The sequence below is a fragment of the Adiantum capillus-veneris genome, chromosome 27 (assembly GCF_014529385.1).
Source record: "Adiantum capillus-veneris isolate H3 chromosome 27, ASM1452938v2, whole genome shotgun sequence".
NCBI classification, from domain to species: Eukaryota; Viridiplantae; Streptophyta; class Polypodiopsida; order Polypodiales; family Pteridaceae; genus Adiantum; species Adiantum capillus-veneris.
In genome coordinates this window covers 42,813,420-42,839,501 of record NC_140957.1, presented here as the reverse complement: position 1 = coordinate 42,839,501, position 26,082 = coordinate 42,813,420, and the positions used below count along the sequence as shown (strand labels likewise).

General features: G+C 46.9%; 1 protein-coding gene across 4 annotated transcripts in view; it reads left to right on the top strand.

The window, feature by feature from the left end:
* The first annotated feature begins 4,169 nt into the window (after window positions 1-4,169).
* LOC147421851 (O-fucosyltransferase 15-like) overlaps window positions 4,170-26,082 on the top strand; it is a 55,872-nt gene continuing 33,959 nt past the window's right edge. The window contains exons 1-2 of one of the 4 annotated variants that reach the window (XM_086503810.1): window positions 4,358-4,569; window positions 4,650-4,824. In XM_086503810.1, the coding sequence (XP_086359936.1) occupies window positions 4,358-4,569; window positions 4,650-4,824 (387 nt within the window). Of the gene's footprint in view, window positions 4,825-26,082 lie in introns of all 4 variants that reach the window. The other 3 variants (XM_086503812.1, XM_086503811.1, XM_086503809.1) reach the window with 3 other exon arrangements.

Here is a 26,082-nt window from a genome sequence, read left to right as displayed (position 1 = left end):
GGGTGTTGCCATCCAGACCCCTTGGTTAAAATCAACATTGTCAAACCCCTTGGCTAAACTTTGCAGGATAATTGATGAACTAGCAGCCAACCCTTGGCCTATTTTCGTGACCCCCCTTGGGTTAACCGGCGGCATTACATTCCTTTAGAAGTTGAAATTTTTCCACTACCCCTTAGCAATCTGTGGACTTCTTTCCTTGAAATTGCAAGTGTGAAGGTTCCAAGAATTTACCATCAATCCTTACTAAGTGATTTAGTAATCACAAGATGGGTCTTACCCCAAAACTATACTCATATAGGCATTGTTAGTGCTAATAGGAGCTCCACTGAAGTTGGAGTCCTATTCACAACGAGATATCTTTCACACCCAAAAAGCCATAATCGTGGGTTTTTGTGAACAATTGTGCTGTCTGAAATGCTGGCTTTATCCATACACGTTGGTAGAGATAAGCCCTTACGAGTTTAAGACGTTCAAAAACTCAACTTGATTTTCACACTTAAAGTGTGTAGTGCTAAAATAATGCCCAAAAAATCACTAATGGCAAGACTCTTGCTTGTCCATTATAATCGATGGGTACTCAACTGGATAGAATTGTTCGATCGTGAAATCAATAATTGATGGACTACAAATAGATGGCTCTTAGCCATGCCAAAAAAGGTGGTAATAGATGGCTCTTAGCCCTTCCTGTTATCGTATTGACATAGAAAGATTTCAATAAAATCACGCCTAGTTTCACCTTTCCCACATAGATGTTGGGAAGAGAGAGAGAGAGAGAGAGAGAGAGAGAGAGAGAGAGAGAGAGAGAGAGATTGCTAGGCTGAGGAAAACCCTGTATTCCAATGTGCTGTATGCCCCTTTCATATGATCCCATACAGACCGTGTTTGTGTCTTAGCCTATCCTATAAGTGTACAACTATATGTCCTCGTAGAGAGAGGCTTAGCTTATCCTATAAGCATACAACTATGTACTTGTACCATGCCCTCATAGAGAGAGGTACCATAAGTCACGTCTTGACCCACTGACCTAGTATGTGATCGTGACTGTATCAGGGTAACTTTAAATATGACACTTTGCTTGTAAATAACATAAAAAATGTTTTAAGATATCAATTACATACCTTGTCCTTGACAGAGTATTTAGTGTTATAGCGGAAGCGTAGACAATGATGGAGTGTCATATGTCCAACAGACTAGTACGTTGTGCATATATAGCAAAAATTAGAATAATAAACGCGTGGCTTCAATGACAATCTCAACCATGTGGCCGTTGGTATACGTGTCGTGCACGATTACGCTGGCATGGATACATCACAATGCACCATTGTGTAAACTGTGATCTTATAGCCATATAGTGCCAAAGATGTGTGCCATTATCATTGATCTGAAGTCAATCGATAATACCTTGGTACCTAAGAGAAGCCGTCCTTCACATGAAGACATGCAAAGCACTTTGCTTTGTACAATGGCTTCTTATGGAGTCCGCCCAAGCACGTTGCTTTGCACAACAGAGAGATCCTTTCCAAAATGAAAGGGAAAATAGACAACAACAAACATAACTTGAAATTGAGTAACCTTGTCGCCCTGGTGTGGTCCGTTTTCCTGAGTTGTCGAAATAAAAACTCGCGTAAATCTGGCTCATAGCCATGTTTGCTGCTCGAGTGAGTTAGCGTTTGTACCATCTACGCCCTTGTGTGATTTAAAAACCTGCACACATCTTGGCGAGTTTCTCTAAGTTCGTATGCTATGAGCATATTCCAAACTTTGGAAACCACTATACCAAATGTCAAAAGGGAAGCCTTGCTTCACATAAGCACTCATGGAGTTCTCGTGCTTATAGCTACAGAATCTCTTGCCCATTGACAAAAGAAAGTCGACCTTGTCAAAATTTCATAGAGAATCGGCCTTGCCGAGTCTTGCAGCTTATTGAGAATCATGAGATTGCCCAATATCGATAGAGATAGCATTTATAGCGTAGCTATCAAGAGCCAACTATTCCCAAATGCGATCGACTGCCCTTGGCATTGAAAGTCATAACATCCCATATGTGTGGTGCGGGTCAGCTCATATCTGTGGATGTCAATATTATTTCCAATGTACTTTGTGTACTGATGTTGCTTGTTCCCTGGCAAGCGATAATGGCTTTGAAGTGATGATGTAAATAATGCATGGAGGTGTGCTCTTGAAATCTTTTCTTTCCCCTTCCTGGTAGGTAGCACAAGGAGGAGACATCATATAATAGCCAACGTAATACACAAGTCAATGTCTGGAATGTCTATTATGTCTTTAGAAAGTTGCATATTAAATGGAGTTAAAGGAAAAGTAACCCCAGAGAGGTATCGACCTTGTCAAGTAATTACTTGAACAACAAATAGTTACAATGCCAATTGTTGGCACCTGTCATCACGAGTAATAGAAGGCCTTGCCATTGCATCACCACAGGCTTGTCTTTACTTTTAATAGTTTTGTAAAAAACTATTAAAACACAGAAGTGAAAGCGCAAATTTAATTGTACTTATCGATCCGCCTTGAAAGAAGGTAAGAAATCTACCCTCCTTGAGAGCTATGCTGATGTAAACTCAGCTCTACAAACCTTTTCCGATTGCCAAGCGAATGTATCCTTGATTTCAAGATCATGGTCTTGCCAATGCCCAATAGTGTATATCCCCGATTCTCAGCTTGTAGTCTCGTGGAGAAAAGGGAAAGAAGCTGCCTAAATACCAAAAATTTGGCAGCACTGCTATTGCAGCAATTTTTGTGCTTCATCTTTACCCAAAAATCCATGCTCTCCTTGTTGCTTGTTAGAAGAGAAGGCAAAAGGGGGTGTGCCTGCAGAGCGGCTATGGCGACCGAATGGTGCAGCAAGAGAGAAACAGAAAGAGTCGGTGTCGTGTTGCTCGAATGCACCCGCCCCTGTTGACGGGTTTTCCTTAGCTCTCCCTCGCGCTCCTACTGAGCCTTCATGCACACCGTTTGGTGCCGGTCGAAAACCTGCCTTCCTCCCCCCTTAGAGTTGCTGCCCACGTGGCGGCTTCGACTTCCAAAATGTCTGCTCAGGGCGCCTACCCACGGTCTTCCCTGGTTTCATCTCCACGACTTGCATGATCAAGCAAGACCATGCACGCCCTGCTCCTCAAAACGAGGGAGAGAGAGAAAGGACTCCGGAGAGATGGAGGCCATGCCTCATGCTGAGGTCGAGAGAGAAAGAGACCAAGAGAGAGAGAGTCCTTCCCCCTCCTCCATAGCTCTCCCCTCCCCTGAGCTCTATACCAGTGAAAGGCCATAGAGAAGATAGACACGCTTATAACCACCCAACCTGCCTATGTATAGGCCCCTGGCCCTCTGGCTCTTAGCTATATATAGCCCCTGTACTACATGTGTATCCGTAGGCCCTTGGCCAGGGCCGTGCCCTCGTAGTCCTACCCTTGGCATGACAATCACGGAGGCAGGGACAACAAAATTGTTTAGCAGAGAGAGAGAGAGAGAGAGAGAGAGAGAGAGAGAGAGAGAGAGAGAGAGGAGGGGGGGGGGGGGGAGGGAGGGAGGAATTTTGGGGCTTGGTTAAATTTTTTTCGGCTTTCTATTTTTAAAAATAGAGAGTTCTTTCCCCTTCAATTTTGCAAATTGAAACAACGTCCTCAGCTAAGCATTGTTTCATATACTACATAAATTCATCCCACGATGCGAGTGCCTTATACTCTAGGGAAAATACCCCTCTGATTTATGGAAATTCCCAAAATACCCCTCAAATTTCAAAAATTTCAAAAGTACCCCCAATATTTTGTCATAAATTCCCAAAATGCCCTTCAAATTTTCCAAAATTCCCAAAATACCCCTAGTTATGAGATTAAATATTTCCAAAAATTAAAAAAGGTGTAGCTTTTCATAGGAAGACCAATTGTCTATCAATACAAGATGCTCAGTAGAATTTGAGTTGGTTATATAGGTTTTGTACATGAATTGCTTCATCCTTTTTTTGCTAAGTAATTTGTGACAAATTACGTGCGAAGCACTCAAAAAAGGATATCACTTGTCAAAAGAAATAAAGACTAAACAGTCCAACATAAATAGGTACAAGGGTATTTTGGGAATTTTTGAAATTTGAGGGGTATTTTGGGATTTTCCACAAATTAGAGGGGTGTTTTGGTAATTTTCCCTATATTCTACACAACAGGTCGGGCTGTTTTCCAACATGCACGCTATGCGTCGAAGTGAAGACGGTTTCTGAGAAGGTACTTTGCGTGTGGAAGACGTGAAGTATCATGTTCCCATCTTCGTTCGAATCGAGTCAAGCTGTCTCTGACGATGATGGTGGACTCAAAAAAAGAGCTGCAACTCCCTGATGAATCTCTTAACATACATGAATCTCCAGCCGAAGCAGCGGAAGAGGAGTGGAAGAAGCTCTCCTCTTCGTCTTCTCGCGCTTCCTCTGCCTGCTCGAGATCTCCTTCTACTCCACGAAGCAAACAGACAGGTCTCTCCAACCTCAAACCAGGCATCTCCGGCTCCAAAGATGTCTCGAACTTTGTCACCCCCAGAGCTAGATACCTCTCTCCTCCCGACGAGCTTAAGGTCGGCATTCTAGACCCTTCCAGCTCGTCTTCTAGCTCTGTGTCCCACAGCGCTTACTCTCCCCTTCGGTGTAATGCCAGCTTTGGCAGCAGTAAGAAGGCAAAGAGAAAGGAACCGGGTTTTCAGAAGAATGCCATACTTTTCATGCTATCATTGTTGGGCATATTCTTTTTGTTTGATTGGTGGGTTCTTGCAAGATTACGAGGTGCACAAATCAATGAAGAGAATGGTTCTCAGTTTTCAGTTTCTTTGCAGGTATTAACAATCTTGTCATAACGGCTTTGATGTTTACGGTGTCCAAAGAAGAGCGTGTAAACTTGATAATAGCGAGCATGCAGTTTAGCCTGAAAGGAGTTCCTTTTTCATATACTTGGAATAAGTTTGTTGCTGTTTTTGATTGATGTTTGATTGCAAAGAGAGAACCTTTTGAAGAGAGAGTTTGTTACGTTCTCCGAGTAGCATGGTTGGCAGCCAATTGAGATGCACAAGCCCTGCAAAATTCACCCTATAAGTGACCTTATTACCTGGCTTATTGCAATAAGCTAGGTACTGAGAGCAGCAAAACGTAGGAAGAGTGTGGTTGAGGAGGCTCTAAGTTAGTAAACTCATAGCTTGAGCTTTTTTGAAGGTGAAGTGTAATCCTAAGATGACTCCAGCTATCGGGGATAGAAATTAGCGAATGTGGCCCTTGCGGGTGGAGACTAAGAAGTGCTTATGTTGCTGAGGTAGTAAGGACTCGATTCTCAAGTAGTACAAGGTGGTCAGATGGTGTAGATCCTTTAGGCAAGAATATGCTTCATGAGAAGAAGACTCGAGGCATGTTTTTCGTACCATTGTTGTATATGTTCGCTTGAAAAACTCATTGGACAGATTTCAACATTGCTCTCTTATATGTAGTCTTGAATGATATGCTACATGTGACTAAATTATCAAACAAACCTCTTTTGGATCAGCAAAGAGCTTTTAAAGGTCGATGTCAAAGTGCAGCGGAAGGCGTCGTGACAAGGAAACATGAAGGAGAGAGAGGGGAGAAAAGGGAAGAGAGAGCGCTAGAGAGAGAGAATGGCTGAAGCGTTGCGAGGCAACAACTTGTTAGAGTTAAGGCATCTCTCTAAATTTGTCCAGTCGGTCCCAGTTTCTCCTAGGGACAAGTGTTAGGGAGTGAGGGCCGTTTTGTGGTTGTGCCCGGCCAGTGTGGTAGGTTTCTCTTGTCGGGTTGTGTTTAGCCTTGGGTTTTGGCTTGGTTCCATGGCCATGCTGCCAATTGATGTACAGAGGATTTTCCCCCGGCTTCCCAGATGTTCCTAGATGCCCTGTGGCCCCCCTTCAGCTTTTTCCTTTATTTTTCTGGGTCGCGAGGGCAGGCTGAGATTTGGGGGGGGGGGGATGTTACTCTGGCATTGCAGACCAGCCCAAGGAGGGGGTGCCCTCCCTTGGGTGCCCTAGGGAGCAGCCATTAGGCAGGAGAGCTTGCGATCAGCCCAGCGTTTTGTTGAGGTTCAGCCCAGAGTTTTTGCTTGGTGGCGGCCGGCAGACAACGAGCATGAGGGGAGAGCAGCCTAGCGTTTTTGGGCAGCCTCCATGCCAGCGTTTTTGGGCAGCCAGCTTGAGATGTGTGCAGCAAGAGGGGCAGCCAGTCAGGCACGCGATATCCCTTTCACACCCCCCGCCCGGAGCAGCAATGCTAGATCGATCCGGTGATCCCCAGGGCATTCCTACCTTTGTCAGGAGGAGATCTATTCTTGCCGTCCTTGTGCTTGCTCAATGGTTTCCCAGTCGTTGTGAGAGGTCTCGTGTGTAGGAGGAGTCGGCAGTGTCAGTAGCAGTCGTATTGTGTGTACCTTGGGTCTATCCAGTTGGCATGTCAGTTCTATGCCGGACCACCCTTGGTCACTTGTATGAGCAGTTTGTTATCAGCATGGAGAGCCTTTCCCAGATCTCTCTCTCTCTCTCTCTCTCTCTCTCTCTCATTCTCAGATGTCTTGTCTCTTTCTACCTCAGTGATCTTTTTTCTCCACAGGGGCCTTGTTTTTGTATATGGCATTGCAGGTTTTCTAAATGGGAGTCGAGGTGTCCACCAGATCACGAGCCAGTTCTTGTCTTCATTGCATCTTCCGCTGCCACCTTTGACATGGTATCAGAGCCCTCGATGACATGACCACCTTGGATGCTCGGTTTTGAGTGATCCGGTGCCGTTTTGGACTTGATTGAGAGAGAAGAAGCGCGCTGTTTTTTCCTGGTTTTTCTTGAGTATGGGGGAGATTTGGGTATGTGGAGGCCTTGGATCTTGATCTACGACTTTCTTGTCTTTATCCTTGTTTCTCTCTTAACCAAGGGGAACCCGATGGAGGTTGTTTGATGTGTAGTTGCTGGATTGCTTTGGTTTTCCTAGATGGAGTCATCTTGCTGTGCCTTCCCGCAAGGGGAGCAAGCATGTGGTGGTTGAGTCCAGAGGGGAGCTATTCATTTCTAGCTTCCATGACGGCAACACATGTTCATAGCCTACAAGCGCAACGATGTAGGGCAGACTTGCGAAGCTGGAGGCGGGGCATGTAGAGGCCAACAATTGCGCGCGGGCTAGACCGACAGGGCATGGGTATCGCGAGGCTGGAGGCGAGCGGCATGTAGACGTGGGGCGACGAGGGAGAGGGCAAGGGGCCTTGGCAGCGCGGAGGGGTGCACGTCGAAGGGTTACCATTGCCACTTTCTCTCTCTCTCTCTCTCTCTCTCTCTCTCTCAGTGGCCGATGCATATCTTGTAAGCATTGTCACGATTGTGATAATGTTATTTTAGTCCTACTTGTAGATACGAGAAATGACATGCCAAGGAGGACCCTTGCACTTGGATGGTCACGACTCTCCACTCTAGAGAAATGCCTCTTCGCCAAAAGCCACACTCCTTTGACAACTGGTCACACCCCTTTAACTAATGGTTGTAGCTATTCGTCCAAAGGATGTGTCTTTACATCAACAATCGTGTCTCTTCACCATGGGACGTGTCTTTTTATTTGTGAATCTTCGTCTCAAGGAGACTATTGTACTTAAAATCAATTCAAGAAGTGTTCTTATCTCTTGAGTCTCACTTTAGTCTTAAGTATGAAATTCTAGTCTTAATTCTAGGATTAGCACCACTAATCCTCACAGGCCCCTGTCATTTTCGCTTTGTGCTAGCTCTCCTTCTTGCTTTGTGTTGCACCATGGCCTCACACCTCTTGGTGCCGCTTCACCTCCATTTTTTGGCCTGTCAAAATTGCTGTTTTTGCCCAGAGAAGGTTGCCTACCCGACCTCGTCTCCCACACGAGCTCTCCTCCTCCTGGTGCTGTAGACTCCGTGACAATTGTTTGAGCGTTTCTCCCTATGTTGGTTCTGTTGGATCGTTGTTGCCTTGCATGTTTCAGGTTTGGTTTCTTTTCTCTTTTGTTGCCTTTCCTTTTGTTTGTTCTTGCTTTTGTGTTTGTGTGGGTGTGTGTATGTGTGTCCTTCTGAAGGCTTGCTATTGGGTGTGTGTGGGTGTGAGTGCGTGTAGGTGTGTGCGTCGAAGCTTGCTGTAAGAGTCTCTATGGGTGTGTGTATGTGTGCTCCTTTGTTGTCTTTTGGGGGACTTGCTTTTGGGTGTGTGCGTGAAAGCTTATCCTTCAATTTGTTTTGTCTACTTTTCGATTTCTGCTGCTCTTGTTTGTTTTGTATCTTTCCTTCTCTTTTCATTGGCTTGGGTCACTGTTGTTGCTTGTTGGTTGCTGGTTTGTTCAGGATTGGCTAGCTGCTCTCATCTCTGCTCATTCTCCCAAGATTCTTCACTCGGCTTTCACTTGGACGTTGTTTTCAAAGCCTCCTACACTGTGTCATAGAAATCCCCTCTCTAGATACGTTCTTCAAGAGCCACCTTGAGCAAGTGGACTGCTCTTTATTCTGGTTAAATGCTTCCTGCCAGCTCTGGTGCAACGCTTTGTTACCCCACCTTGTGCTATTCTCCCACAGTTTGCCTCTTCACCTTCATCTTCGTCACCAACTGCTCCCCCCTTTTGTCCCTCCATTGCCTCTCGTTGGTAGATTTTTCCTCTTGGCGGGCTTTTGTTCACTGACCTCGAGTTTCTAGCAGTTGCTCACTGTCATCTTCATTGTTGGTGGCTTTTGTTGGATCCGGTTCTTGATCTGTAGTTGCTACAAGGCTTTTGGTCGAAGTGCCTATCTTTCACGAATTGAACATCTCGCCCGTACGTGCCGTTTTTGGGGGACAACGAGCTAGGGCTTTTGACAAGTACCTCTCGGTTTCATCCACCTTGATAGGCTCCTTTGGCAAACAAGAAGCCTAAGAATCAACCAAAAGCTCTTTCTCATAAATCTGTGCTGTCAATTCCGATCTTGAAAACAATCGGCTCTCATAGGCAATGACATGGCCTTCTTGCATTAAGACCGCACCCAGACTACGACCACAAGCATCACACTATACTTCGAATGACTTCTGCAAATCCGGCAAAGTCAAAACTGGTCCTGTAGTCAATTTCTCTTTCAATGTCTGAAAGGCAGTCACCTCTGTGGGTCCCACGAGAAAGGGACTCCTTTCTGTGTCAAGATATGCAAAGGGGAAGCAACCTCTGCAAACTTTCTAATGAACCACCGGTAGTAAGAACATAAGCCCAAGAAGCTTCTAACTTCATGGACATTCTTCAAATCTGGCCAATCACGTATAGTCTCAATCTTGGCCGGGTCCATCTGCACTCTTGTTGCTGGGACGATGTGTCTTAAAAGGTGTATCTCTGGTAGGAAAAATTCACTCTTCTTTGCATTAATCACCAACTTGTGATCCCGCAATGCCTGAAAGACCTGTAGCAGATGTTCTCTATGTTCTGCCTCATCCTTGGAGAAGACAATAATGTCATCAAAGAAACTGTCAACAAAAGATCTGTACTCTTTGAAAATCTTGTCCATCATTCGATGAAAGGTCGCATTCTGTGAAAGGTCGTTGGAGCATTGGTAAGGCCAAAAGGCATCACCAAAAACTCGAATAAACCAATGGTCGTCCGAAAAGCTGTCGTGTAGACATCTCCCGACGCGATTCGGATCTGATGATATCTGCTCTTCAAGTCGATCCTGCTAAAACAAGAGGATCTCTGTAGTCGGTCAAGAATATCATCGATCCCAAGAATTGGAAATCTGTTCTTGATGGTGATTTTGTTGAGAGCTCTATAATCAATGCACATTCTCCAAGATTCGTCTTTCTTCAAAACCAACAACACCGGAGAGCAGTAAGGTGAAGTACTTGGCTGGATAAGACCCTTTTCCAAGAGCTCTTTCACTTGGATCATAATCTCTTCATTCTGGGCTCGGCTCACACGATAAGGTGGCCAGTTCGGTGGTGTGCTTCCAGGCATCAGATTAATGGTATGATCCTCAGGATGAGCTGGTGGCAACTCGCCTGGCAGGCCCTTAAAAAAGCAATCGGCACGAGTGTGGAGAAAATCTTGGCGTTCTTTATCAAGATCAGACATATTTGTCCTATGATCATCATTCAACTCTTTCAAAAAGATCGAGTAAAAAAACAGATTGGATTTCATTAATTTTGAAATCGAAGCCGATACAAAAGGGATAGACTCGCCCTTAACTTTCACATCAAGTACAATGGTTCGGCCCTTTTCAGTAGTCAATGTTGCTTTCTTCGCTCGATAATCGACCACGGCGTTGTTCTTATGGTACCAAGGAGCTCCCAGGAGAACATCACAACCTTCCAAGGGCATTATGTAGAAGTCCTCGTGCCCCAAATAGCACTGACAATGCAACCGAAGTTTGCCAATGACAGGTGTCATGGCCACGTCCCTATCGGGTGCCGCTAGAATTGCCTCTGCTTGTGGTCCCATCCGATCGGGTGTAATCTCGAGCCGTGCCGCCAATTCAGTTGAAATGAAGCTGGCCTTGGCTCCTCCATCAAAGAAAATTAGGGCTTCTTGGTCTTTCACTTTGCCCCAAGCTCGACAAAGTTCTGTACTCTCATCAATCGTGCTTGGGCCAGTATCCATGCAATCTGGAACTAGTCCTGCTTTCATTTTGCCTATTCGTCCACGTTCCTTAGCTGCTTTCGAACTCTTTGGCCTTTCTTCATCTTGTTCTTTCTGTGCCTTTTTAGGGCACTTCACGGAGATGTGCCCAGGTTCCCCGCATCCAAAACACTTCCCCTCTTTGATGTAGTTGGCTCTCTCCCGAAGAGTGAGTCGGGGTCGTGCATCCTTATCTTTCTGTTCTTGGGAGACTCTTCTTCTTTCTACTTCCATTTTTAGAAGTCTATTCGGTTCTTTGCGTCATGATCTCATATGTGGGGTAAGTCAGATTGCCTGAATGTGTGGCAAAACCCCATTTCGCATGACTCATCAGTTCTTGAATAGAATCTGACTTTGTTCTAAGCAGTGATCTCGGATCTCCGTAGGAAGTCCGCAGCTAAACGGGTCAATTTGTTCTCTAAACGAGATCTTCTTAATTGAAGAAGCGGGTAGAAAAGAGCTCCAAAATCTCTTGCAATAAGCGTCCAAACTGTCTTTCTTGGTCATCTGGAGATGATTCCAAGTAGTTCGTATGTCTCGTTCGTACTCCCGAGTCAACCAAGAAGAAATAAAAAGCCTTTTAAATTTCAGCCATTTAACTGGCGCTTTCTTGTTCAATAGAAGAGTGGACCACCATGTTTGAGCATTTCCCTTAAAGTAAGAGGTAGCCCTCCTGCTTTAAGTAATGCCCTTCAGAGAAAGCTATATCAAACTGCTGTATGAAGACCAAAGCCCTCGAAGCATCTCGGAATCTAGAAAAAGTGTCAAATTTAATTGACTGTCCACCTTCTTTAAATTCTTGAACTATCTTGCTTTTATCCTTGAGAGAGTCATACTGGTTGGCTTTGTAGAAGTGTTTCTTCTTTGCATAAAATCTGTGATCATCGGAGTATGAACTATCTGAAGACGAGTCCTCTGTAGAACTGTGGGAAACCGGGCGAAACTTAGGCTTCTTTGCCTTTTTCTTGCCCTTTCCGAAGCTTTGCTTTTTGCTTCGCTTTTTCCCTTTTCTGTCTTCTTCGCTCGAGTCAGAAGAGCTAGAACAACTGTTAGAAGAAGAAGAAGAAGAAGAAAATGAAGAAGAGGATACTCCTTCAAATGGCACATGCTTCTTCTGCTTTCTTGCCGAGGCAAAAGTAGATTGACGACCCAAATAACCCGGGAAGTCAGTTCCTTTCTTTTGCTTTTTGTCGTGCTTTTTGGCTTTGTTGTTCGTGTCAAAAAGCTGAGTAATCCGCATATCAACCACCTCTTCCAATTCTTGCTCTGTAAACATCCTCGGAGTAGGAGGTTTCTCGAGTGCCGATTTGAGGGGTGGTTATGTGGCCTTCCGCCACTAGGAGTGCACTTCGTGGAAGGATGTCTGAGTCAAAAATTTTGCAAATTTTGGATCCTTCGCAAGATTGATCATCATCTTTGTTGCATCGTCAACCAATTGTCGACGTTCCATCTCTTCAATCTCCGCCTGAGTAGGCCGAGGCTGGCCGTACTCTTCGTGAGAATCTTCTTCGTTATCTCTTCCCGCATCCCCAGATGCAGAGGAAGTCGACTGTTCGTTTTGTCAGAATCCATAAGTGCCGCGAGAAAAGGATCGAATTTCCCGGTAGCAGAGAAATCGGCCGCACTCTGATACCATTGTAACAAACTTGGACACTCAAGTCAAGATTCTACCGCGACAGAGCAAGGATTCACTTCAAAACATCTCACAATTCACACTTGATTCGACACAGCCCAGCGGAGTTCCGTGCCTAGAGATGTTCGCCCAAAAGACTGGCGCCCCTTTTGGTATTTCTTTTTGTATTAATCTGTGTTCAAAGTATAAGAGAGTGGGAGGGTTCTCATTCTCAGACTCTGCCTCCAGATGCTCTGAGTTGTGAGACCCTGCCCACCAATTTAAAGGTTACAAGGGATGCCCAAATGCAGAGCCCCAAAAGCTATTCTTCTAAAAGCTTTGTAAAAATAAAGCATCTATTCCCAAAAGCTTGCGTAGTTTTTCAGCAGCGCAAAAGCTTGAATTTTGGTATAGTCTGCCAATGCTTTTTGCGCCGCAAATTGCTGAGGGTCCGTATGGCAGCCACGTCAGCACCATCAACGTGAAATCTAGGAATTTGCCATGTTGGCCTATCTCCGCAATTCACGAACCTGCCAACCGGGGTGTATGTGTGTGTGTGTATCCGGGCTGCCAAATCACTGGTTTGTGACATCATTCCATTTTTTCAGCGTTTGTTATTTGCTTGCGAAGTTAATAAATGTTTTTTAGGGATTTAAAGGCTCACGACAAGGAGTTGTTTTCACACTCAGTTCGGGACCTTCACGCAGTATCTTCAACCTGTATCGGCGGAGTACAACAGTTTGCTACACTGCTTGTGACGGCACTTTAATATGGAGATTTCTTGGCGGTTGGGACACCCCAAACTGTTGTAGATATTGGAACAAACATCTTCGTCATTTGCCTCACATCTTTGGCTTCATGCGGGTTTGTTCAACATTAGGTGTTGAGAGGGGGTGCTAGACTTACACCACTCTGCTGCTTCACACAGGTCTAGGACATACATGTACGGCTAGTATGTCTCCGGGCTGGCCACCCATAGTCTAGGTTGCTCTTGGTCCGGCCGCCCACTTTGTCTAGTCACCCTCATATATTTCCATATATCATTTTCTTGTTGGGTTGTGGGGGATTTTTCTAGGCTTTGCGCTACCTCCCCTCGAACACCTATTTATGGGGCCAGGGGGTACCACTTCCACACTATCTGGTTATTGTGTATCGGGTCTTCTGCTCATGGTAGCCATGGGGGGTGATCGCTTCCTCTTCACCATCTTTGGCGTTTGTGTTCTCTCTCTCTCTCTCTCTCTCTCTCTCTCTCTCTCTCTCTCTCTCTCTCTCTCTCTCTCTCTCTCTCATGCTTCCGCACACGCGCTGTAAGATGCAGCGGAATGAATGTTTGAACTTTGCTCAAGATGAATTCTCCGAACTTTGCTCAAGGTTCCTTTTGTTCTTATGGAAGGGAGAGCCTTCCGTTCTTAATAAGAGAGTGCAATGATCACAAACAAAGTGAATGGACACTGTGCGTGCAAGTGTATGAGACTGAGAGATAGAGAGAGAAGAGAATACGACGCCAGAGACGTTGTAAAACCCTCCTCCGAAGGCCCCACTCTCTATGGCGAGAGCGATCTACTTATGATTGCACAAATCTCTGCAATGCTTGGACTTGCCGATGATGTCGACGACGACGAGACGGGTTGAAATCTGATAACTCTAATGGCTGAAATCTGAAAATCTTTATTTGCTGAATTCTGACTCTATGTCGGTGACGATGTCGATGGCGACGATGTGACGATGACGCGCTGAAAACGCAGATGCTGAAATCTGCGTTTTCCGGGCTGAAACTGTAAACCTTGCGGAAACTAACCGTGCGGGGAGGAACTGCTGCGGGAAGGTGAGATCTGCGAGGTTCGCGACTTGATCTGCGGTGTCTAAGGGCTGAAAACTGAAAACGCTGGTAGTTCTTGATGTTCCGTCGCGATGATCTGCAAAAATGCTGAGGTTGTGATGCAAACCAAAAACGCTAGGGCTGAAAATCTGCTACTGTCGCCGGTTGTCTTGCAAATGCAAAACGCTAGGCTGAGTTGCTGTGTCTTGACGACGCCGGGGCTGATCTGCTGTGCACAAATCGCCAAGGTTGATCTGATGCAAAACCGCTAGGTCTTCTGTGTAGAAAACGCCAGAGTAGTCGTGGGGGTTGGTCTTGCTGAGAAGTTGCTTGTTGAGCAAGGTGCTCCTGTTGCCTAGTGTAGGTTTGCTTATATACAAACTTACTCAATTTGCCCTACCTACTTTCTAACAAAAGTCACTTAAAAATAATAAGTGAAAAAGGCAAAATAGGCTAAATGCACTGGAAAATTCCCCTGAAGGATTCTGATGGGAATGCTTATGATCATGCTGTGTGCAACCAGAGGGTATGCATCTACACTAAGTGACTGGTCATGCACGGTTTGCCACAAAAGTGCCAGAAGAGTTCTAATCTAGAGCGACTGGACTGACGGAACCCTTGTTATGAAGTAGCTTGTCCACGGACACATAGGGTTGGATGTGTCATGTGACATCCCCTCCTTTTCAAAGTGAGGTACTGGTACCGAACTGTATGGCGTCGAGGGAGATCGCCAATAGCATCCGGAATCCTGGAAAGACTCTTCGTCAGCCCACTCTGATGTGTGGGTCGTGCGGTACTTGAACTTCATAAAGGTCTGCAACGCTTGCTTGTTTGGGCCGCGCCGAAAACGACACAAAGTCTTTTGTGGCTCCTTCAATGCTTCAACTTCGTCGAGAGTCATGCTTCTTTCTCCTTCAAGAATCTCCATGGCTGAAAATTCCTGAAACCATTTCCAACACAAAACCATGAACATACCTATTCCATGTAAAGTGAGTGGAAAAAATCTTGTCGTCCTAATAGACTGTGCATGCAATGTAGATGAACAAAGAGATGGAGTGCCCAACCGTTCACCACACATATGCAACCAATGAGATCGAATCTTTCTCTTATGATCTAAAGCAATCAACTGTGGCAATTCGCAATGGAAATGCCCATGCTTGGTGCTCATACTTTCTTGTGCTCTTTCTACAAATGTGTCATGCCAAGGAAGAGACATGGAATGTGACTTCCTTAAATGCATACTTTTCAGCTTTTCATGAACAATCCGCATACATTCGTGCTCATTCATGAGTAAAACGTGCTCAACGTACAATATGTCATGTGTAGGAAAAGGGATCACATAAAGACGCTGACTAAAATACAGGAAACGATCACGAATAAAACACTCGATCAATGCGTACTGACTAATCATGCGAACACATAATACTTCCTGTGAGGGTTCTTTGGACCTAGGCTCGAGAGCCAAGATCGGTTCTTCCTGAGGGGGTTCTTTGGACCTAGGCTCGAGAGCCAAGATCGATCCTTCGTGATTGATCGAATCTGCAACGAGATTAGCTTCGCTAGAAAAAGCATCAACTAAACCATCATCCTTGTGAACAATCACGTCTTTATCATACAAATCATCATGCTCGTGAGAAATCACATCGTGGTCATCATGCTTGTGAGAAATCACATCTTGATCATCATGCTTGTCATTCAAATCATCGTGCAAATCTTGTGTGTCATGCTTAGGAGAAGAAGAGACTAAGAGAGTCTCCTTTTCCCGAATCTCTTCAATCTTCGCTTGCACATTAGAAATGAGAGAGGAAAGAACAACGTTCTCGCGATCCAATTCTGTTTTTCTTTTTGCGTACTTGCGATCAAATTCTTTGGCCTCCAAGCGTAATTGCTCGCGCTCACGCTCCATGACTGCCATTCTTGCTTCGTGCCACGTTGTCATCATGTCCATCATCGTCTTGCACCAAGCCTCCATAGGATCTAGTGCAATCGAAGGGAGAGGGTCGGAAAAACCTCCTGGTGGGGAAAACTCTTCTTCACCACTCCCATGCTCACCACCTTCATGCGAAGTATCCATTCCGCTTCGGGTGATGACCATCCTCTGAAGTCTTGGGTTCTTAAGTTGACGAGGAACTTGGGTTCTTGGGGGTCTTGAGGTTCTTCTTTCGCTTGCAATGTGTGTTAGAGAAGGATCTTCTCTTCACCCGAGTTCTACTCTTTTCCGCGGGCGCACCCCTTGGCGGCCTTGCGCTCACACCAAGGTTGCTTTTTCCCACCTCACGTCGAGTGGCCGGCCGCTAAGTGCACGGTCCGCTCTCATTGAGTGAAAAGAGGCACAAGGGGAGGCTGGACAAGCCCTTCTTTCCAGGGATTCCTGTCACTCTTCAAAAACACGATTAGGAATCGACACGCCCAAGCGAACTTGGGTTCGTGCGACCTCAACAAGCAAAAAAATTGGCCAGCCGCTAAGTGCACGGTCCGCTCTCAATGAGTGAAAAGAGGCACAAGGGGAGGCTGGACCAGCCCTTCTTTCCAGGGATTCCTGTCACTCTTCAAAAACACGATTAGGAATCGACATGCCCAAGCGAACTTGGGTTCGTGCGACCTCAACAAGCAAAAAAATTTCTGTGGTTCTTGTGGTTCTTTCCTTGAGTGATACAGAACAGTGCCAAAGCTCTGACACCAATGTAAGGTGCAACGGAATGAATGTTTGAACTTTGCTCAAGATGAGTGCTCCGAACTGTGCTCAAGGTTCCTTTTGTTCTTATGGAAGGGAGAGCCTTGCGTTCTTAATGAGAGAGTGCAATGATCACAAACAAAGTGAATGGGCACTGTGCGTGCAAGTGTATGAGACTGAGAGATAGAGAGAGAAGAGAATACGACACCAGATACGTTGTAAAACCCTCCTTCGAAGGCCCCACTCTCTATGGCGAGAGCGGTCTACTTATGATTGCACAAATCTCTACAATGCTTGGACTTGCCGACGATGTCGACGACGAGACAGGCTGAAATCTGCAAATCTTTACTGCTGAATTCTGACTCTATGTCGGTGACGATGTCAATGGCGATGATGTGACGACGACGCGTTGAAAACGCAGATGCTCCTTGCGGAAACTGACCGTGCGGTGAGGAACTGCTGTGGGAAGGTGAGATCTGCGAGGTTCGGGACTTGATCTGCGGTGTCTAAGGGCTGAAAACTGAAAACGTTGGTAGTTCTTGATGTTCCGTCGCGATGATCTGCAAAAACGTTGAGGTTGTGATGCAAACCAAAAACGCTAGGGCTGAAAATCTGCTGTTGTCGCCGGTTGTCTTGCAAATGCAAAACGCTAGGCTGATCTGCTGTGTCTTGACGACGTCGGGGCTGATCTTCTGTGCACAAATCGCCAAGGCTGATCTGATGCAAAAACGCTAGGTCTTTTGTGTAGAAAATGCCAGAGTAGTCGCGGGGGTTGGTCTTGCCGAGAAGTTGCCTGTTGAGCAAGGTGCTCCTGCTGCTTCTTCTGCCATTTAGTGCTAGTCTAGGTTTGCTTATATACAAACTTACTCTATTTGCCCTTCCTACTTTCCAACAAAAGTCACTTAAAAATAATAAGTGAAAAATGTCAAAAATAGGTAAAATAGGCTAAATGCACTAGAAAATTCCCCTGAAGGATTCTAATGGGAATGCTTATGATCATGCTGTGTGCAACCAGAGGGTATGCATCTACACTAAGTGACTGGTCATGCACGGTCTGCGAACAGACTCACAAAAGTGCCAGAACACTTCTAATCTAGATTGACTGGATTGACGGAACCCTTGTTATGAAGTAGCTTGTCCACGGACACATAGGGTTGGATGTGTCACGTGAGCGTGCAGTCCTTAGGACTACATCCCTCGTCCAAGAATCCTCATGTACAAATATAACCAAGGAGGGCTCTGAGTGTTGGGAAAAAAGTGTACCACAATGTGCCTACATGGTGGCGTCACACTGAACTTGGCTAGAGGCCAAATTGTCTGTATCAAATCTGTCACCTCAGGTCCATTGTGTGGTGTGAGAACTCTAGAGCCTAGACCTAGAGCTAGTCAAGAATTGAGTGCAAGGACCACTCTGTGTGATCTCTACAACACAACGGGAAGGAGAAGACGATTGCTGTATCCAAAGCCTCGGAGCCTATGGCTCCTCGAAAGAGGATGTGAACTCGGAAGTAAGTTGCCTCCAGGTCGGGGGATGGGTCGCCAAGGAATTGGGTGAAGTTGTAGTCAAAGAAATACCAATGTCGGCCAATGTCAAAACTAGTCAGCCCATAAGGGACTGTCGCAAAAGGAGAGACCTGTACTAGAAGTAGCGTCCTTAAGTAGGGTTGTCCCTCCCAAGCCATTCGGCTCGTAGTGAAAGCACTACCTAGTGAGCGACGAGATGCTGATGAATGTCCAGTCCCTTGTGTCGGAGGGAGAGTACGGGATGGGTTTGGTGATGAGGCTAAGGGCGCATCGGGGGAGCGGGAGGAGGCGGTGGAGGCATGAATTAGAGGACCCAATAGGTGGAAAGGGGGAAGGGGGGGGGGGGGGGGGGGGGGGGAGCTGGCGACAGTGAAGCTGAAGTGGAGGGAGACTCCTCAAGGGGATCTTGCTGCAAAGGGTCGAGAACCGGTTTCTTGTGGGAATCCAATGCTGCTGGGCTGCAGGAGGTCGGCCAAGGGAAAGCGGGGGTTGGGGGGTGTGTCCTCCCCTGTCGACGTTGTATGCGCACCAACGAACCGCCATCAGCTTGCGGGTCGCTGGCTTTTGTCAAAGTGCCAGTCTTTGTGTCCTGGGTATCTGTTTGCCGTGCAGTTTCAACCTTGGGGGGTTGTGAGTACAGGCCTTCGCTAAGTGGCCCATCTGTTTGCAAATGAAGCACTGGTTCGGGAGTTCCGAATACTCCACCTTCTAGCGTAGCCACCCATCACTAACCCTAGGTAAAAGGACCACCTTCGGGGGAGTGTCGTACTAGAACGCATATTGAAGGAATTTTTGCCGCCTTGGCAACAACTGAAGCTGCCATGCACGTGGTCTCCAAGACTGTTCCAATCTCGGAAACAATCCTTGAAAGAAGCGGAAGATACTCTCTCCTCGGGCCAAAGAAGGAGACCGAGATGGGCAGGTCTGCTTCCTCGACAAGAACATGAGACGTTGGGTCAAAACCATGGCACCACTGTCGGAAATGAGCCTTGACCGCGTGGATGTGTTCACAACTTACAACAATAGCATGATTACCACATTGCAAATAGTAACCTCTTCAATACCTTTTTGTTGCGTACTATTTGTTCCAATCGATCAATGCATGGCCCAAAGGGAGTTTGTGACAATGGACATCCTTGTTTAATCCCAAGAGTGCTTACAAAAAATCTTGAAATTCGTTTTCCCATGTGTAATTGACTACCATCTTCTCATAGATGCAAGCATAAACTCACTTAGTACTACATCCTTCTCCACGAGTTGTTACGTGGAATCATATCAAAGGCTTTCTTAAAGTCCACAAAGCAACAAGACAATTGCTTATCTTTCAACTGGCTTTCCTCCTTGAGAACACGAAGAGTGAGAAGATAATCAATGGTACTATGACGTTGACGGACACCATCTTGTCCTATTGAAGGCTTGCTTTTTTAATAGCCCATTCACTCAATTTCATCTCCATTATGCACTAAATAACTTTGCCATTGGAGACCCAATCATCATAGTCCAGTAGTTATTTACATTCTTTATATCCCCTTCTTTATGCAAAGGCTTGACCCAAATAGTGCTTCAATTACAAGGCATACCATGTTGAAGTGCAAGGTTGAACATATCACACATCCAACTATGTAATGCCTCTTCTGCCCTTATAATCATTTCCAGCTTGATGCCTTGAAGATCTCCCGCTTTGCAAGTGGCCAGCCTCCAACTAGAGAGAGAGAGAGAGAGAGAGAGAGAGAGAGAGAGAGAGAGAGAGAGAGAGAGAGAGAGAGAGAGAGAGAGAGAGAGAGAGAGAGAGGCGAACCCTGTGCCTGCGTGCGATCCCTAACCCTGTTGCGAACCCTGTGCCTGCGCGCGAACCCTAATCCTGTTGCGAACCTTATGCCTGCGCGCGAACCCTAACTCTGCTGCTGCGCGCGAAATTGCTGCATGCGCGTGGCGAAACCTGCTGCTGCTGCGCGAACCCTAACCCTGCTGCCTGTGCGAAGCCGCTGCAACATCAGCCCCCTGTCACGCGCCCTGCTGCCTGTTGCGCGCGAAACCTGCTGCTGCCTGCTGTGCGCCCTGATTCCCGCAAACCCTAATTGTCTCAACAAACCGTAATTCCTCTGCAAACCCTAATCCCGTTAACCCTAATTCCCAGAAACCCTACTCCCGTACACCATACCTGCCTCAGCCTCAAACCCTGACTACCACCTGCAAGAGAAAGAGAGAAAGAGAAAAAGCAACAGAGAGAGAAAGCGTCCAAGATTCCTTTCAGGTCTTCCTTTTCCCGTTCGTCAGTCTAGCCCATTCTTCATGGCGGCTTTGCCGGTCTCGAGTGCTACGCACGGCGCTCCATCACCACTTGCCTGTCGCGTGGACTGTACTGGCGACCTGTTGACACGCATTGACTCCAAAATACAACACTTGGCACAGCATGCCTTGGTTGGTCGGATGATTGGACAGTCTCCACCTCGCTCTTCCATACGTGATTGGTGTCATACTGCATTGGGCACTACTCAGGGACGGGTCTCGAAGCTTACGTTGCTTGGCAGAGGCATATTCATGGTACGTCTTTCAGATCCCGCCACTACCTCAGCTCTCCTGGCTCGGTCTCCGATACTCTCTGATCGCAAGATGATATACTTGACGAGGTGGTATCCCGAGTTTACTACTGAGGAGTTTGACAGTCGACACCTTATTCCCAGATTCCCTCTGACGCTCGCCTTCCCGGATATGCCTCTCCATTTTATTGATGAGCATCTCCTTCAGATGATTGCTGCTCATTTTGGCACAGTAGTTCAAGGATCCTGCATCTTCTCCTCTGGTCCACCTCGCATTCAGGTCCTGGTGTTTGGGGATACTTCATTACCAGATACAGTTACTGTGGCTGTGCACGATCGAGACTACTCTTGCCGAATGGTAGTCACTGGTCGCCCAGGGCAGTGCTTGCGTTGTCATGAGATGGGACACTTGGCACGAGATTGCCCCACCCTGCCCCGCCATCGACGACAACAACAGCCAGCTCCTGGCACTCATGCTCAGTCACGTGGTCAGCGTCAACAACCGGTTCCTCCTACTACTACTCAAGCACCTCGACAGCCTGCAGGTGCTCCTCGAGCTTCGACCCTCCATGTCCCTCCCTCTGCTTCAGTTCCTACTGAGAATGCATGGCAGACAGTGGGTCATAACCATTCATTCCGTCCTCGTCAGCAACCTACACCGCATGCAGCCCCCACTGTTACCTCTCCTGCTCCCTCTCAAGTTTCCACCACCCCATTACCCCCTGCTTCTCCTCGCCATTCTTCCTCTTCAGCACAGGATCACTTACCTCTACTACCAGCTCCTCCTTCTCTTGCGGTTCTCCCGCCCGCTCCTTCTCCTCTTCCCGAGGTCCCTATTCCCATGCAGATGGATCATTCCCCGCTATTACCTCTCCCTTTTCCTCCTCTCCCTCTCGCCCTTGCTCCCCCCCCTTCACCTTTTGGTCCTCCCCCTCCTTCAGCCGCTCATACTTACGTCCCACGCAGTTTTCTCAGCTCCTGTCCTCTTTCCTGGGGCACTCATTGGGCTGAAATGTGTGGTGACTCAGAAGGACCACTGCGGGTACAACTCTACCTTATGCATCACAAGCCAGGTTGTGTACCCTCTTTAATAGGCAGTCGCTCTCAGCCCACCCATTCCTTTTTCCTTCCATTCCATGCAGCTCAGGAATGGTCTGAGGATCAGGTTCTACATTTTGTGCATGCCCAATCTATGGCTCAGCTTCATTCATGGTTCTCTACTTCCGCTCCGGATGTACTGTCTCCACACTTCCCTTCCTGTATTGGTGCTATGGAATGGAGTGATGTTTATGCTTGCTATTCATTGCCTATGGTCATTCATGTATCCTCAGATGTGGTGCTTCCTATGTCTATGCGCATTTGGGGTGTCAAAGCTGCAGCATCAGTAATGCAGTGTAAACAAGCTGAGGTCCGTAGTTGGTGCAATGAGACGCCATATTTTAGAGAAGGCTTGCGGGTTGCTTTCCTACCGCCCGAAGCTCACCCCTTAGATGGCCCAACTGCCTCCAAGAAGATGCGCAGTTAGTCAGATGCTTTACCAATTCTTTCATGCAGACTATGGATTTACATGTAGTTTCTTGGAATGCTAATGGTTTACAGACTTCTCGGGTAAGAGGTTCCCGCAAGCTTTTACTTCGCAGAGATTTGCACGCTCATGTAGTAGGCACTGTGGATATATTACTAGTACAGGAGCATAAGATTGCCACTCCCTTTGGTAATCTCATGCCCTCCGGCGCTCACACTTTTTGGGAGCTTGCTCTAGGCATTCATGGACAGAGTTGCGGTGTATGCATTTCAGTGGGGCCACGTTACTTGGCCTCAGTTCAGCAGCATGGCACCCTTGTCGCTGGAAGAGCAATCTATGTGTCTCTTCGGATTCAGGACTCTATCATTGGTTTTATGTCAGTCTACGCACCCACTACTCCTCGGGAGAGGGCTACTTTTTGGGCCTCTTTGGCTACTGTTCTACCTGCTGTAGACTCTTGGGTTGTAGGAAGCGACTTCAACAATGTCGAAAGCGACTCTGATTGGCGATCCATCACTCCTCTTGTTCTATCATCCATCTCTCCCGATGAGCAGTCAGATTGGGATCGATTTCTTCTAGCTATTCAAGGTGTTGATGCATGGCACATACCCTCTTTTGGTCATCACCCTGCTACACTTCATTACTCGTGGGGGCTTCAGAGACAGCAGGGGAGATTATTAGAGCGACTTGATCGTTTTTACATTGGCCCTTGGGCAGTAGCTCTAGGTGGATTTACTACTATCTGGAGAGGGACCAGCCTCTCAGATCACTTACCCATCTCATTGTTTATCTCCTTCACTAGATCCTCTGCACAGAGACGAGGCTGTCGCATCCCTGACAGTGTTCTCACCACTGAAGTTTTGCAGCAACAGATTCGTGACTTATGGTCCACGGGTGCTTCTTATGGTGGTCCCCCTGGAGAGTTCCTTGCTCATTGCATTACTTAGTCTAGTATTTACTGCCGTGATCAGACTGCTATTATTCATCGACAGTTGAGAGTACGTGAGTCTGATCTTCACATTCCTCTTGGTTCCACACAACGCTTGCTTGAGGAGTGGCCTCAGGATGCTTATCTCGCTGCTAGACAGACAGAGCTCACAGAGGAAATTCGTCGCGTACAGGAGGCTAGGTCTGAGTTCACTCATCATGCTTCAATATCTCATTGGATAGCTAAAGCTGATCGAATAAATAAAGCCTTCTTCGCTGCGCATAAAGAGCGCCCTCCTGGCACCACCCTTCGGACTTTGTGCGATGCTCAGGGGACACTTCATATGCATCCTGATGTTATTCTTGATATGTCTACAGATTATTTTGAGGCATTGTTCACTGCTGATGTATGCACTACTGAGGTTTTACTTGCCCTTGATAAGATCTGGCATCACACTCGATGCCGTTGTACAGATACTATGGCCGAGATCTTGTTGGCATCCTTCAAACTTGCAGAGCTTCATGCTACTATCGACAGTCTAGATATATCCTCTTGCACAGGAGAGGATGGCCTCACTAGAGCGTTCTTTTTGACTTATTGGGATGTATTGCATATACCACTGCTTCGCGGTTGTCAGGACATCTTTGCATCAGGATATATGCATCCGGATCTATGCTCAGGTCTCATATCTCTTATTCCGAAAGGGGGTGACACAACTCAGCTCCGCCAGTGGAGACCTATTACCCTACTCCCTTCGGTCTATAAGATATTAGCGTTACTGACCAGCCATCGCTTGCGACCGTTCTTACCAGATATTATTCATACTTCTCAGACAGGCTTTGTCATGGATCGATGCATACTGGATAATATCTTCACTTTTTATGAGGCAGTAGAGTGGGCCAGATCATCTTTTGAACCTCTCGCTTTTTTCATTCTTGACTTTGAGAAAGCATACGACCGTGTTGAGTGGGACTTTCTCGAAGGATCATTAGCCAGGATGGGTTTCCCCTCGCGATGGATCGTAGGCATTTCCGCTCTCTTCAGGACTGCCCGCAGTGCTATTACTATTGGTGGTCGTGTCAGTCGCAGTTTTGAGCACTCTCGATCTGTCCGACAGGGATGTCCTTTAGCAGCATATCTGTATCTGTTTGTTGGAGAGACTATGTCAGATTTTCTTCGTGCTCAGAGTCATGCATTTCGTGGCTTGACCATGCCAGTACCTTCAGCACTAGACCTTATCGATCAGGAGTTCGCAGTGACACTATGCTGATGTTGCACTATTTGCTAGCAGCTCTTGATGCCATGCAGGAGGCCTTGACGGTTTTTTGCATTGCCAGTGGTGCACGTATTAACTGGCATAAATCCTATGGGTTACTGGTTGGCAGTGATGACATACCTACTTGGGGGGTAGCTGATGGTTTCACATGGCTGCAGCCGGGTCAGACATGCAGATATATGGGCTTTCAAGTTGGATTTGATGTTTCCTCACAGCAGCAGTTTGCACCCGTTCTACAGTCTATTCGCAGGAAGCTATGTCATTGGTCTTCACATCATCTGTCGTTGGCTGGCCGTGCATTGGTCGTCAACCAGGTCATTCTGGCTACAGTATGGTATACGGCCTCTTGTTGGATGCTACATTCAGGAGTGATAGCTCAGCTCCGCAGACTAGTGCGGAACTTTTTATGGAGTGGCACAGATGGGACTACTGATACTCGTGCTCGGGTTCGCTGGTCCACGATTATTCGAACTCGGTCAGAGGGCGGCCTTGGCATTATTGATCCAGAATTACAGAGTCGCGTCCTTCTTACCAAGCTTATTGTTCGGGGTCTTTTTCTCGGCCAAGAACCTTGGAAGATGCTTCTTCAGGCCGCTATTTGCACAACAACTCCACGCCTTGGCACTAGAGATGGTCATACTTGGCGTACAAGGTATCGTTTTCTCTTTACGGATGCCCCCTTGTCCACCAGCAGTCTCTCACCCTTCATCCGATCACTCCTTCAGATTTGGGTTTCCATGCGACGAGCTCTCATACGCTCACCTCCCTCATGTCGTGAGGAGATTGAGTGCCAGCCTCTCATTTGGACTGATGCAGTTCTTGATTCTTCGGTTAACCCACCCCGTCAGCTTGGAGAGAGGACTCACATTGATTGGGCTGCTTGGGACACTGGCCCTGCTGCCTCTATGCGGTTGTTTCATGAGACGTGTATGCTGGATGCAGATTTTGTAGCAGAACATTATGACATTGGTCGCGGGGTGACAGACAAACTTCTTGAGATTGACTCCGCCATTCCTTCATAGTGGGACGCAGTCATGCGAGGCACGGTTCAGATGCCTCCACATAGTGGCTGGGAAGGTCTCTTTGCTCAGAGCACTCTCTTATTAGTTCGTTTAGACACCATGCTGTTCACAGTTGATTCAGACTCCTCTCAGGGGATTCATGCCAGGCTGACATTTGCTACCGCCTCTCCGCACCTTGTCTACACCGGCGCTCGATGGGAGGCCATACGAGTAGTTGGCTCTCGCGGAAAGCATCGTTGTGTTGACCCCCGTTTCGCATCCGCTGATGCCGCCCTTTGGAGGCTTTGGGTGTGGGAGGGTCGTGCCTTATCTCAGCTTTATTGGGACCCATGAGAGTGGCATTGGCCTCACTCTAACCCCACCGGTGCACATGTATCATTTTTTGAGTACACTGTCAGAATTGGAAGATTAGCATTGATGAGACAGCACCCAGAGCAGCCCACTCGTATGCGTTTCTGGTTACATTCAGGTCTCTCCAATGCCTATTTACAACAGTTTTGGTCAGTCATCTGGGATTTACATGCGGCTCGTCGTATTTCTTTTTTCATGTGGATGATTGCA